A 15564-nucleotide genomic window follows, 5' to 3' on the forward strand; every position below is an offset into this window, starting at 1 on the left:
AATTATAAGCACATCACATACATTTACTAGACTGACTGTGCAAAACCACTGGAATTGAAATCTACAGCCAATCAAGCTGTCACCACAATGAAAAAACTATTTTACACAAGAGGACAGCGTCTGACCTCAGCAGGTTGGGGGCCCAGACGATGGCCAGGTTCTTGCTGTGCATGTTGGTGATGTAGCTGAATGCTGCCAGGTGGGAGAGATGTCTCATGAGAAACTCCAGGGTCCTGTGAATCAAATATTCATTTATTCAGATTTAATTGGCCTTCACAAGTCATGTGCAGACTAATGGCAATGATAGAGCTACTTCTTCAGAGCATCAATATTTCACTATGTGGTCAAATCCCTGTGGGATGTCACTTAGAAATTTGCATTTGTATGCTTTCACAGAGGATGGGAAAGTCAATTCATCATCACCAAAACAAACGTCAGCTGGGACCTGTTAAATACTTCCATTCAATAACAGTGTGGCATTAGAAAAACCCTTGATTTTAACACCCACACACACACACAATTGATGTGAATGCACATCTGTAATGCGGCAGTTCCTCGGCCTGCCAAAGGGGGACAGTGTGCCTCTACGCTGACCTGTAATGCGGTGGAGGAAGCTGCTGGATGACATCATGAATTTTGATGAGTCGTTCTTCATCTGTCGCTGCTGATACAGCCTCCTTCAGAGTGAAAACAGAGGGAGAGATGGTGAGATAGGGAGAGGGAGATAGATAGTGGAATGTATCAGTGTATCAGCATTAAGCTCATTCACTTGTCATGCCAGGTCCACACTGCTACATGGAGCACGGAGGGGACATCAGTCTGCAGCCACAAACCCCCCCCCCCTGCCCCCCCGCCTCCTCTCCCCAGCTGCCATAACAACCAGCAAACATTTACTTCATCTTCAGGGACGGCTCTGTTGTGCTTGGAGAGAGTTTTTATTCCAAGTCACACAGAGAGCGGTTTGCTGTATTTGTAATAACAGGGTGTGTCAAGTACAATGCTATTATTTTAGGGGTGTCTGTGAATCATAACTATAAGATGAATTTGAAGAATTCCTATAGATAAATCTGAGGATTTATAGAAATCAGGCACACATTTGAAAATGAACACTGTCAGTCACAGTCAATCAGTGTCCTTTGGGATTAAGGAATGTCTTTGGGGCACTGCTAAGCACTGAAACCAAAAAAATCACGTGCTTTGATAGCGAGCAGAGTTGTAGTGTAAGAAATCGGTGTGTAAGAAATCCGAGTGAGGCTTTGCTTACAGAGAATTTCTCGTAGAGCTGGTAGGTGAGCAGGGGGTTGGGCAGCTCTCTGAAGTAGAGCTTGCACAGCGAGCCAACACAGTGGATGTCCTGGATGTAAACATCTTTGGTCAGGTCGGGGATCTGCTCAGAGTCAAACTCATGCCTGATGAAAGACAGAGAGGGCAAAGATGGAGTCAACAAATGAACTTACTCTGAAGGATAATACATCAGTGAATGACTGCTGTGGTTTAAAGGTAAAGTCAGTGATTCTAATCCAATGCTCTTTTTGTCAAATGCAGTGAATATCTCCTCACAGTCAGCTAGCTGTCTGTTCTGTGTGTGCACTGAAAGAAAATAGAGTGTTCATAAACAGTGAACACAGTGACTCGAAGCGAGCCGCACAACACTACCCCATCCAATCAGCAACAGGGGGTGTTTGTGCTCGTGCACAGGACAGAGACAGGACAGTCATCAGAGCAGCTGTCTGGTTGAGGACATGACAGTCTCTCATCTCCAGCACCCGTTGAATGGCGGGGAAGGCTGGTGAACTGGAGATAGAGAGGCTGTGGCCAATTCACATAGAAAGTGTTTTCTCACACAACAGATATATTTCCATTTTATTAAATGTATCAATCCACACCGAATAAGAGAGAGATCCTCGCATTTCTTTATGCTCTGAGGCTGATTATGTTATGTTTAGTGAAGCATAATCTGAGCAGGCAGCTGTTTAAATCACATAAACATGCTGCTGTATATGCTTCAACTTATTAATGTATCGTTGAATCAATAAATACAAACACTGTTGATTTCTTCCCATGGAGCCGACATGCAAACTATTTTGGCTGAGTATATTTCTGCTGTCAGTCGGCCTGGTGAAGGCAGTTTGTCTGGCTGCTGTCGTCTCAGCTTTCCAGGAGCTGCAGCTGACAGTCAACTGCTTCTGTGGACTGTGAGGAAGCTGCAGAGAGGCGGGGAGTGTGGATGGACTGTTTCGGCTCACATGAGATGATATTTTTTCCACTTGTGATAGTGTGTCAGAGGAACAGAAGTGACTCTACAGCTGGCACATTGCTCTGGATTCTGTCATATTTCTCTTTTGGTCATCGCCTTAGCCATGCACGTCCATGAATTTGGGGGGCAGAGCTTGAAGCTTGAAGGGAGGGGTGTATTTGTTTAGTTCACATATCAATCATCTCTCTCCAGAATGACTGACTCTACCTTTAATGGATGGATACAAGTCACAAAAAAAGTCAAGACAAACCTCAGTGGTGTTTTGGAAGAGAAAATTATTGGTATATCCGAGTGTGCCTACACATCTACACAATTATTCCCATTTCTGTTTTGAGCTGATCCTAGATCCTTCATGTGGCTGCATACAGCCCCAACAGGCTCCACCAATCAGAAAGTAAGGGCAGCCTGAGGCAAAACCCTGGGCAAAAAAAGTCCAATGTGCACTTGGTGCTGCTCATGAAGCTTAATATTGCTGTGTAAAAACGACGACCTAGAGTGGTGGTTGGACAGTCAGAGGACACTTTTTAGAGAAGGACATGTCTCCTTTATTCCCAGCGGAAAGTACAACCTTGCATGTGGTCCTCTACACATAAACAGGGACATTCCTATCCTATATATTTACATGTAAACACTGCATTACCCTCATATACCTCACAGCATAGCAGAACATAAACAGTAACTCCACAACACATACTGTATGTTGCCTTTTTACGAGCCTCGACCGCTATAAAAGCTCTGATCACCAAAGTTCTTATCCTAGTATGACATCCTATCCTAGTAGATAGTAAAGACTGTTGATGAGAAACAACTGTTACGCTGTATATCATAACATATTTTCTTTAACAGATGATATAATCCTAGATGGAATTCATATGTTTTTATCATCTAAAGGCTGATAACATATGGAGGAGATTTGTGAGCTGTAGCAAAGGGCATTGCAGTGGAAGCAGCACACACGGAGTGGAGGTTTTGATAAACACTTCAATCACATCCTGTGCCAGCTGTAATCAGTGGTCAGTGTGAGTCTCCTACCGCAATTTCTGGATATTTGAGGCGATTCCAGAGAGGCGGTAGATGCCGTCCACCACACCGTGCTTCTCGATGAACTCGGTGCAGCTCTTGAGGACCTGGGGAACTGCGAACAGAAAAAAAAAAAACTGTGTGTCATCACATAACACATCTCTTTCAGTCAATATTTGTCCAGTCTTCGCTGAGCACTGCAAGGTCGAGAGCAGGACGGCTTTTCTTTTTGAAGTGTGTGTAGTGTGCGGCCAAGCTAGAGCTCAAGGCCTTTTTGGACAAGAGGCCGCAGGCTCAGAGGGAATATTGAGCGAGGAGAACTTTCTTTCTTGTGCCTCTCGAGCTGAGGGTAAAAAACATCTGAACCTCGACATGACATGCTCAAGTTGCTTGTGAAGTGGCAACCAATATATCCTCAAGAGTTTTTCACATATTTTATGGCCTTTAACCTTTTCTTGACATGAGTCTGCGTAGTTTTCTGGATGAAGCACATAGTGAAATAACATGTTGTCTGTGAGCATGGCAGCCAATCACATACGCCCAGCTTCAAAGCACAACACCAGTGATTGTGTGTTAGAGACAGACAGACGAAAAAAGAAAAACCTCAGAAAAACACAGAGCTTCTTCATTCTCCTTGGCCAGACCATGAATCATGCAGACATGTTATTTATCTGTGTGTGTGTGTGTATATGGGAGATAAGGACTGTGTGTATGCGTATAAGGAGGTTCCCAGGCCTCCCACAGCTCACACATCATTCAGAGGATGACAGAGAGTGGGACACTCGCCGAAGCAGCTGTTGAGACGAATTCCACACATAGCGAAAGAGAAAACAAGGCGAGATTTGAGGAAACTAGTTGGCATTCTCCAGCAGAGGAGAACTCTGTGAGGGTGGATAAATCCTCTCCAATTCTTCACGTGGGAAGAATTTCTTACCACACTTCTTATCACAAAGATACACAATAATATATGTGTGAATGTTGAGAAAACTCAACATTGAAAGCTAAATTCTAGTCAAAACATCAGCATTCAGAGCAACTGCTTTCAACTGATTTCTCTGATGGTTTTGATTCTTTAAACGGCAAAGCTTTAAGTGACTTAAACCCTCAAATAACTGATTTTCTGGCCACTTGGGGGCAGCGGAAACAAGCAATGAACACAATATCATCATCTTTAAAGTTGATATGTTGAACTCAACCATTATAATTCATTTGGAGTTGCGTTTCTGTCCACCTGATGAATGTAAGTCCAATATTCACTCTCTTTTAGCTCTTGTTTTGCTCTCTACCCACCTGAGGGAAATATCTGGCTCTTTAGCTGCTAAATGTTCCACTATGTTCACCAGCTAGTCTACAGCTAACTGTGTCTGTTCGCTGTTTGGTGCTGAGCAGGTAGTGTACAGTGGCTTTTTACAGCTTTTTCTCTGAAAACAACACCATGAGTAGTGCTGAGAATGAACCAAAACAGTAAAGTTGCAGCCGGACAGCTGAACTATGAGCTGAACTCTGTATAGCTCTGAAGAGCTGAGGGGAGCTGCAGAGTCGCTGATAATTCTCTGTAGGTTCATCACTATGAGCCACGCCCAACACATTACACACTGTCAGCTCATACATTTTTATTATAAAAAATATCGATTGTAGACGCTTCAAGTGCAGCAAGAGATGAAAACCTTTTGGCATAGAGAGAGTCTCAATGCTCATAAAATACAAATGATCATCTAGCTTGGAAGCCAATCCAATATTCAACTTACACAAGTGTGATGTGGAAACTTGAAGCCTCCAGTGCACATTAACTGAGAATGGACTTTACAGTGAAGTAGGAGACATCTTGTGTCCAGCAGTTTAACTTTTGGAATTTACAATATTTGCATATTCATCGATTCTGGATTTTTCAATGAAGGAGAAGGTGATGTCATTTTAAGAATTTTTAACTGGTTAACTGAACTTTCTATTGTAGGAAAACCATATCAAAAACAAATGATTATTCCAAGCAGAGTATTTTTTATATATTTTAAAACATCTCTGGAGGGGATCTTAAATGTTTCTCTTGCTCCATGAGATCATAGTTATATTTCATTTCTTACAAGTCTCTGAAGCAGTCAGAAAACCTCGATCGTTTGACCTAGTAAAGTGTGACAGAATGGCTTATCTCTCCATGTCAATGTATGACAGGATTTACAGAGGTCAAGGATTGACTCCTTCACCCATGAATGTGTGACTGCAATGCAGAACGTCTTGTTTAATGGACGCAGTGTGAGCTAATGTGCTGGCAAGATGAGAACCATTCATGTCCAGACACGACATATGATCCATTAACGTGAATAAACGGGTTTTCAAGTTGGTGTCAACGTGAACTGAAATTAAGTTATTGATCAAGGCTCAACAGAAGAGTAACATCATTATGCTGGTTCGACTTGATGTTTCATGGTAATCAGGACACCATTATCCTCCCACTCTGTCATTGAGACCATCACATTAGCTTACCTGCCAAACACCATGCTGCTGGTAGCTCAGACAATCAATGAGCCTGCAGCAGATGAATGTAGGTATGGACTTTACCTCGGCAAATATCTTAATGACGACCAGAAAGCAGAGGTAGTGTTTATATACAGTATGTGGTGTACATGTTGTTGTTGCCAGTGCCACACTAGCTGTTTCCCCCTGCTTCTAATCTTCTTCATCTATTCTAAGCTAAGCTTCATATTAACTTCACATTAAATGAGTGGTGTTGACTTTCACATCTAACTCAGCAAGAAAGCAAATAGGAGGAGACATGACTTTGTTGTTGTAGTGATGGAAATAATGCTGGAAATGGACACACTGAGTTTATAAGACAACAGATAAACATGGAGGAAGTTTTAACTCTGTCTCATATGTCTGTCTCATAAAAGTCTGTTGCTAATAAAGGCCTGGTTTTCTCTGCCATTCAGAATGTATGACACTGAGAAAAAAAGTAGAAATGGATCCAGTTTTTTTTTTTTTTTTTTTTTTTTTTTAAAAAACAGGGTCATAGGTAATTACCATAGACTGTAAAAAATAATGGATGTAGCCACCGTGATGTCACCCATTGGTTTGTGGTCTCCCGTTCTGATACCTAGAGTTTGCATTTTGACCATATTTGGACGACAGGGTGGCGCTGACCCTAACACTAGCTGCTAGCTTGGTTAGCATGGTGCATTTACAGTCTATGGTTAACTGTAATAATGCTAATGCTAATTTATGCTAGTGAAAAACAGGCTTAAAACCATTAAAACAAAATGTTTTTAGGCAACCAAAACGATACAATTAACTTTTATGACCTGAAAACACACTGAAATAGCGACGCTACAGCTGCGTCTATACTCTGTGAATCTTGGGTTACATTACCTTACCAACGTTGATGCTGTGGTAGCGACTTAAGGCTTAACTTTAAGCCTTAATAAAATTTAAAGTGGTGAGTTATATAAAAATTCACCCACTGTATAGTTGTCATGAAAGGGGAAATTAGCTGTAGAGACCAAAAACATTTTTTGTACCAGACTGCAACACGTTTCTTTCCGCTGTAAAGTTGGGCATTTTAAGATGGGGGTCTATGGGGATTGGTTCACTTTTGGAGCCAGCCTATGTGGCTATTCAAGGAACGGCAGTTTTGGCACTTCTGCGTTGGCTTCATTTTTCAGCCCCGGAGGTTGCCGCTTGGTAATTACCCACACTAGGCTGGCAAACTCTAAACGCTCACTGTGTGTTTGCATGTGACTGTTTCTCACCATCATGTCCTGAGTTGAGGAGGTGTTCTCCCAGGTCGCAGCCGAACACCCTCTCCCGCAGGATGCCCCTCTGCTTCAGCTTCTGCTTGGTGGGCCTGGACTTCATGAAGGAGCGCAAGAAGGTGATCAGCTTCCCGTGCTTCTTAGAAACTGAGGAACGAAGGAAGGAAAGAGGGACACATCTTAGATCCCTTACACAACTGTTGAACACTCTACAGTAAGTGTGGGTTTGACACAGGCTCAGCTTTCACACAAGGTCTGTCCGTGCACTAGAATGAAACCCCATACAAGCTGCTCAAGGTTGTCCCTTTGTGCGTTTCGGCTTCATTCTAATGCAAACCCTTCCTTTATGCATGTGTAGTTTCCTTGAAGTGAAAGCTTCGTTCTTAAATACCACCTCCCAGGCAACTACAAAGGAATCCTCCACATCCAATACCAGTATCCTCTGCTCCCCTTCAAAACAAGACAAAAAAAAAGGAGCAGACCTACTTAAAAAACCCAAACCGCATTAATCAGATACTATGTCTGGGAAAGGGTCGTAAGCCTCTTAAACTACACACCAGTTGTTTTCTCTTTAGAGTGATGTGGAAAGGCTATCAAGTGAATCAAAATGTCTGCATTTTTTGGAGGGGTGAACAATGACGCTGGCCTCGACTCCAAACATTTGTTCAAAAAAAAAAAAAAAAAAATCTTCACTGAAAAATCACACACATTCTCCTTTAACTGAGCTTTCAGTTCAGCTGTCTAACAGTCTTGGCTTAACAGACACGGGCTATAATATACGCTGAACAGTCTCAATCTCATTTTTTCAGACAATGACAGTAGGTGCACTGACGTCTTCCTGTCAATCAATCAAATGTCAGGACAGATATATAGCACCAGTCAAAAGTTTGGACACACTGTCTCATGCAAGAGAATGGGAAGGTGAGTCAAACTTTGAACTGGTGCTGTACATATAGAAATTGTACTGCTCTAAGGAAATTAAACAGATTAATCACAGAGTTCAAAACAAATCATTCCATTATGTTAAACCTGTACCAAGTTCAATATTAAGGTATATTCTACAAAGCTCTCTCTGTGAAGAAGAGGATACTACTAATCCTAATATTTACAGGATGTTTTCCAGGTGGACTCTTATCTTTTTGCCTCTGTGCTCTCTTGCAGCTGTCTGTGGTATGCCCACAGCTCCTGCAACTGCTTCAGTAAAGACATTCTCATCTCGGATCTCTCTCTCTTTTTCTAGTACCTTTGATCCTGTGTGGACACTTCAGTGAACTTATATCCTCCTGCCCTTCACACTGACTTTGACCAACAACTCCCCCTTTTATTCCTTCACTCTGCTGTCTTTAACAGCACAAGTATCCTTTCACAATCCGGAAAACCAATAAAAGAATCTGGAGCACTCGATGGCCACGTGGTCCGCACTCCTGAAATCTGAAACAATGAAACTGCCAGCGCAGACGGTCTTGCTCAGGCAACAAACGACAACCAAGGAACACTTGCTGAAGGTTTACTATAGAGGACAGTATTAAAAACATCCATTACCTATCCAATCTATGACCACTGTCCTCTTTCAGCCTCACAGCATCTGGAACTTCACTAAATCTTTGAACAGAGTGATCATCACACCAGCATCTCCTGTCTGAGGTGCTCTGGTAAAGTGGAAAAACTGCTGTGTTGCATCAGTTTTTTTAATCTATATTCTAGGGCACATTCTTTTAACTGATTATAAACACAGTCACAATCGCAACCCCTTCCACTTCTCTCATGTGTTTCGCAGACTTGACATCATATTATTTGAACTGTTCCAGACTTCAGACCAAAACAAACGCACAGACTGCAATTTAAAGAGTAAAGAATTTAGGATTCAATCAAATAAATAAGTAATCTCTGGGGAGATGCTGTTTGCTGTGCCAAGCTGAGCTCCGCTTCGATTGCAATACAAGAGAAAGTAGGCCACAGACTATCTCCAGAAACAAAACAAGCTGAGTTAAAGAAAACAAAGGCTGCATTGTGTTTGGAAGATAACAAGTTTACAATAAAAGTGAGAAGGCAGTGTCTTTACTTGCAGCTCCTTTAGCAATGATTTGTCCGAAGTGATGATAATATGATGAAAATATAACACATAAGAGTTATAACATCATGAACCATATACACACGTGCTGTTATGAATATTATTTTAAAAAAACGTAGCACCAAACAGAGACTTGGCCCTCTAGCCCAGAGACCATTAGGTAAAAACTAATGAGAGGCTGGCTGTCTTGCATGCTAAATATACACTATGGCGGTAAATTGCATGCAGAACACTTAATTGACAGTCCATAGAGCACATTTAGAATGCAAACATCAAGACCGGAGCAAAACTAATGAGCTCATGGGAATGGAAAGTAACTTTGTAGCTGAATTAATTTAACAGTTTCTCATTGTGTTGGCAGAACAAAGATATAGGCACACGGTGACAGTGCATGAAGAAGTGTTTCAGAAATACTAACAACTACTGTATGTTCAGTGCCACTTGTTACTTTGCATTCACATTTGCAGTTTAAATCAAACACACAGTATGTCAAGGAAATGCAGAACAAGTTTGTTGTTCATTGTTTTTTTGTGATTGTTACCAAAAAACTGCTTGCAGGCAATTTTCCTGAAATGAGGTTCACATTTGGTATTTATTCATTGCATGTCTACACATCTATCCACTAACTGCTCTGTGTGATAGATCTGTTTCTTTGTAGATGATCATCTAATCTATTCTATCAATTAGTGTTAACTAAAGTTGTTCTTTTGGCCAATCTTCAAAATAGAGCTGTAGCAATTAGTCGATGAATTGATTAGTCAATATGACAAAACATAATCATGAATCATTTTGATAATAGATTGTTTAAGTAATTTTCAAGAAAAATGACTTTTATTTCCTAGTCCCAGCATCTGGATTGTGAGTATTTGCAGCTTATGTGATATTTAACTGAATTTCTTAAGGTTCTGAACTGTTGGTAGGCCAAAACAAGCAATTTGAGATGTCACCATGGGCTTCAGGAAACTGTGTAAGACATTTGTCACTATTTTCTCACATTTTATAGACCAAACAATCACTGGAGAAAATAAATCAGCAGATCAATTGGTAATAAAAAATAATCAGTAGTTGCAGCCCTAGTTCACAACGCCCACTAGTGTCTCTAATCCTTCCTAAGACCTTCTTACAATGAACTCCCTCTTCCTTGTAAATAATGTCTGGGTGAAATTCTGAATCCCAAGTCTCCACTGTGTGCCATTTTTATGAAGCAGCTCAATCAATTCGGAATCAACAGCCGGCCTCTGAGCCAGCATCCACAAACAAGACCCATCGTTCCATTTCAGAGAGAAGCGGAGCTACAATTCACCCCTCGGGGAGAAATTCTTTCTGTGCTGCTGTACCCGCACACAAAACCGCTGAGGCAGCTTTGTTTACTCACTGTTGAGGCATCAAAAAGGTCCTTCAGTATCATGTGGGGTGGGGGGGGGGGGGGGGGGCTGACTGTGCAACTGTGTTGGCTTATACTGACACGTTGCTTTTATTTAGGAAGCCAGACTGACTGTAAGACGTGATGAAGAGGAGTGCAATGGCAAGCGTGACTCTCCAGAGGACGGACAGAGACTCCCATCTGCTTACTGTCAGGGCAGATGACAGCCTAAGGGCCAGCAAGCATGCTCAGCATTGAAACTGCCTCTGACATGCTCACTGCTGAAATCCATCAGGGTAAAAGGCATTTCATTTAAGAATAGTAAGACTGATAGTACCTTAAAAATTGCTTTCTGACACATTAATTACATGATTTATAGCTAAGGGGTTTCTTTAGAGGGTACTCCGGTGATTTAGTATTGTACTTCCACAAAGTTGGAAGTCTTACAAAAGACACATTTAAACAGAAAATGGTTTACATCGAAGCAGCGGAGAACTAGATATCATGACTTTTAGTCCCTAGTATGGGTCAACCTCCAAAAACACTACATTTCCCATAATGCAAGTGGATAGCGTCTTTCATTGGTCCCTTCCTGCCTCGCAATCAAATACCACATCACCAGTTTGTAACATAAGTTTTCTGCTATGAAATTAATAGGGCTGCAACTAACAATTATTTCGATTAGTTGTTTGAGGTAACATCTTCAAATGTCATATTTTGTCCATAACAGTCAACAACCCAAAGATATTCAGTTTACTGTCAGAGAAGACTAAAGAAACCAGGGAAATATTCACATTTGAGAAGCTGGAATCAGAGAATTTGGACATTTTGTTCTTAAAAAAATGACTCAGAATGATTAATCAATTATCAAAATGGTTGGCGGTTAATTTTATAGTTGGCGACTAATCAAATAATCAACTACTCATTGCAGCTCTAAAATTTATGATCACCAAGACCATATTGAGATAATCCTAATGACATCGTTATGACATCACCAGGGTTAGAGCTGCAACACTTTGTACAACTGTTTTCAAAGGCTAACCCTAACCAGTAAAATGAGCTTCACCAGTAAAATTGGTTGAGTTCTCCTTTAACAGCTGAGATTAAATGGTTTGTGTTAAATATTTCTGAACGTTTGCAAAATCATCAACTCTGATGGCAAATTTTTGACATGTGACACTCTGGGAGGGGATAGGGGCCCCAGATGCTCACAGTTAGGGAAATGAGAGCCATCAGCTCATGCCTTGCATTTGCATACATAGCAGATAAAATCCAAAGCTAAACACAGTGAAGGGTGGTTATTGCCTGACAAATACTGACAGGTTTCAGTTGCAGGCTGTGTGACTGGTGAGGCTTTTCCCCAAGGAGGGCTGGGATATGACGAGCTGGGGGTGAGGAGAAAAAAGGCCGAGCATTACAGCAGGAACAATTACAGACGTAATGGCAAACATCATGCTCTCTTTCCCCCGCTCCGACCCAAAACCCACCGCCTCATTCCTTTCAATTAGCGAGGAGCTTTTCAAAAGGACACAGATTGGAGGAAAATTCCAACTTCATAGCAACACAACGCTGCCATTGCTTCCTAAAGTAGAGCAGTGACACCATAGAGCCAATCAGCGGACTCCGGCCTGAGATATTTGATACAACTACTGTGCGTGTCAGTTTCCCCTGAATACACAAGCACCAGTAGGCGTGACTGCAGCTCCTTGGGGCTTCACAATGCTCTCATCACAGCTCAGCTCAGCCTTTTCACTTCAGCCAGCACCCCCTCGACTCCAGCCACGCACGCCCACGTAGGCTGCGGAGCGGGAAATTCAAACAAAAAAATCATAATGAGAACGGTTTAGACATAATTATATCCTCTATGTCAGAAATCTACATGCTGTGAGATCAAGGGTTGAGGCTGGAATGTAATTTGTGTATGCACCAGAAGATTTTCTAAACTAGTTAAAAGCCTTTCTACAGCATTGGGACTTTCAAAAGTCTTGTTTTTCAGCTATATGTTCCAAGTTTTATACAGAGTCTCCACCAATCTTCATATAAATGCAGAAATATAGAGGAGTTTGACAGTCATATTAGTGATGTTTGTAAGTCTGAGAATGTTCAAGTTTCCATATTTGCTGTCGGCCAATTTATCAATACTTTTTTCAATGTATTACTTTTGCCACAACTTTGTATGACAAACAGCCATTTAACACTATCATATGTATCACTTCCTGATTGCTGTCATTGAAAAAAGGACATTTGTCCATAAAGAGGTGACTACCACTAGAGATAACATTTGCATTACAAACTAAAAAAAACAGAGCACATCACTGGGAGACACTGTGTTTACACCCATGAACACATCCCACCCAAATCCTGTTGGTGTTTCTGGATGGCCGTTTAGTCTGTGTAAACAACAGAGCAGTGTCTGCCTATTAAAAGCCAGTCATGAGTGACAGTGACCTCTGTTTGGACATAAGAGCCTAAGTGTGCAATGATAGCGGGAGCAAAAGGCCTTATTGTTCCATCTTTCAATGCACCACTGAACACAACTTTTTGGGAGGGTTGAGAGGACAGAGGGGCGATGCCAGCTGAGCCCTGTGTGGTCTCACCCAATAATTATGCCACATGGTGTAACAGTACAGCACAGCAGAGATATCAGACTTATTTTTCATTGTTAGGCTACTGAAAGAAAAGAAAAAAATCAGCATCATTACCATAAACAGTTTCTATCCACTGGACAGCAAATAGGTGCAACTTCTCTAAAGTCATTTAATAATAAATTATAAAATACATTGGGCAAATATGAAAAGTTAACATTTCAGTAATGGAAAACTATATATTTATTATTCCAAAACTTCAGCATGTCAAAACTTTCCTAAGATTTCGTTTTGTATCTTTGTTTAATAGCTTATGATATTGACATTAGTGGGAAATATTATTCACATTTCACAATATTAAGTTACGTGTAAGAAGAGAGAAGCTGGAAAATGAGGAGTCATGAGGGGAAGGAGCGATATTTTCCATATTTCCTTAAGACCTCCATCATTCAAAGTGCAGTCCATTCACATTGTTTACTCCCCATAAACGCGATACATGTAACACTGCGGTAATAGCCGGTGTACAGTTTTACTGTTTTGACTGAAGTGGATATTCATATGAAGATACTGAATTTAAACTCGAAACAATTCAAATGAATTCTCTTACCTTCGCTCCATAACGAGGCTTTATGACAGGATTTCAAAAAAAGTCCGAAGTACAACTTTCCACTTTTCTTTCGTTAACCGTGAAACCGTTAAAATAGCGACGAAACCTAATCTGAAAGTAAGTTGGAGCGGCTAAAGTATATAACCGAAGAGAGAAAGACAGTAAAAGTTTAAAGTTTAGACACAACGGGCAGAGGAGCGCCGCAGACCTTCCTCTTTGCTCTGTCAGCTACTATCTATACACACACACACACACACACACACACACACACACAAACACACACCCACACACACAAATCCACAAATACACACACACACACACACACATCTCCGCTTTAACGTATTGGTTTACAACCCGACTCGCGCTGCTTTCAAGTGCTCCCGGAAATAATGGAATTACCGCTTGTTATTCCTTATCTAACAAGGTTGTAAACGCTATTGCAACTGAAGTCAATATGACGAAGTGGTGCGGCCCTAAACAACAACACGAGGTTAACAGATTAAAACTAAAGTACTTAATGCCATGTCTGCACCTAGACAGACCATGTGGAGTTCCTTAAGCCCCCATATACAAGGTCAATTAGATAAATTCTGTACAGCCTTTCTGCATTTCAGTGCTTCTATCCAGAAATGAGAAAATGGGGTCATGTAACAAAACAGATAAAAGATGAAACAGCTTGGAGCTACTCTTGTGTTGCAGTTTTACAAGAGGATACGATGTGCATTAAGAATGTGTTCTCTAGTGGCTTTCAGTTGAGTTCATGTTCTCTTCCCTGAAATACCTGCCTCACAGTCATGTCGACGTTGCTGGCTTACTCATGTGCTTCATTCCAATATTTCTGACAGCATTTGAAGGTAGCACGGGAAGCAGCCAGGAGGCAAGCTGGTGGTTTAACTCAGTGGAAAATGCTTTCAAACTGCACACACACATGGTCCTAACAAGCAACCCCACTGCTCACTGTCAGAATCCTCCAACATTATATTACATTAATAATTGCTTAATTTGTAATTACATACTTATTTGAACAGATTGTGTAATGTTATGCCTACTATACAAGGTTTAAATAAATTATTAAAAACCCAAGAGACTGGATTAGGCTGAGTTGAGAAGCTATGTTGAGACGGTTACAATGAGAGTAGAAGTAGTTCATTCTTATTTACTTCCCCTTTGACCTACTGTCTCATTGGCTGCTGTCAGGTTCACAGTTTCAATGTCCTCTGAACTGACCAAATCAAACACATCTGAAAAACTCTTGTCAGGCTCCAACTGGTCTCGTGACAGCAGGGAAGACGGACTCTCACACTCAAATTTTTCTCTACTGACCGACCGACCCCAAGCTGACACTCGCTGACTGACAGAATGATTCAGTCCAGCTTAAACGTCATACAAGTTGGCCTTACCTTGACTTGAAATCAGCTCTCCCCTCTGAGGGGCCATGTGGCCCCCTGGAGGCATTATCTTATTAATTCTTTAACTAGCTTAGTCCCTAAGAAGACATGTTGAGTCAAAATAAAGTCAAACTAATTTGTTGTTGGTCCAGAATCACAAGACTGCAGTCAGACTCTTCCTCTTCATGTGATTTCAGCTGTGTTTAACAAGTTACACATAGACAAACATTAGTTTGAGCTGATCCTAAATTTCCCTCCATGCCTTTTTGCCTCCTTCCAAAGATAATTCTGTATTTATGTGGGTTCTGAAATGTTCTATCTTTGGTGGTGGACTGTATCTAAGTACATTTACTCAAGTGCTGTACTTAAGTACAATGTGAAGGTACTTACACTGAGTATGTCCATTTTATGCTACTTTATACTTCTGTATTGTATTCTTTAATTCTGCTACACTTATTTGGCAGTTATAATTATTATTCAGAAGAAGATTTTACATAAAAAAGAGCTTATAAAAACAATGCATTGGC

At 41.1% G+C, this 15564-nt stretch overlaps 1 protein-coding gene across 6 annotated transcripts in view; it reads right to left on the minus strand.

Annotated features, from left to right (window-relative positions):
* The window catches only part of arhgap32b (Rho GTPase activating protein 32b), a 107790-nt gene that overhangs the window by 9065 nt on the left and 83161 nt on the right, over positions 1–15564 (minus strand). For 3 of the 6 annotated variants that reach the window (XM_042430984.1, XM_042430985.1, XM_042430983.1), the window contains 5 exons: positions 7021–7170; positions 3290–3392; positions 1265–1409; positions 595–677; positions 126–233 (listed from right to left, as the gene is read on the minus strand). In XM_042430984.1, coding sequence (XP_042286918.1) covers positions 126–233; positions 595–677; positions 1265–1409; positions 3290–3392; positions 7021–7170 — 589 coding nt within the window. Of the gene's footprint in view, positions 1–125; positions 234–594; positions 678–1264; positions 1410–3289; positions 3393–7020; positions 7171–11777; positions 11843–13649; positions 13881–15564 lie in introns of those variants that run through there. The other 3 variants (XM_042430988.1, XM_042430987.1, XM_042430989.1) reach the window with 2 other exon arrangements.

The sequence above is a fragment of the Thunnus maccoyii genome, chromosome 13, assembly GCF_910596095.1.
Source record: "Thunnus maccoyii chromosome 13, fThuMac1.1, whole genome shotgun sequence".
In the NCBI taxonomy this organism is placed as follows: domain Eukaryota; kingdom Metazoa; phylum Chordata; class Actinopteri; order Scombriformes; family Scombridae; genus Thunnus; species Thunnus maccoyii.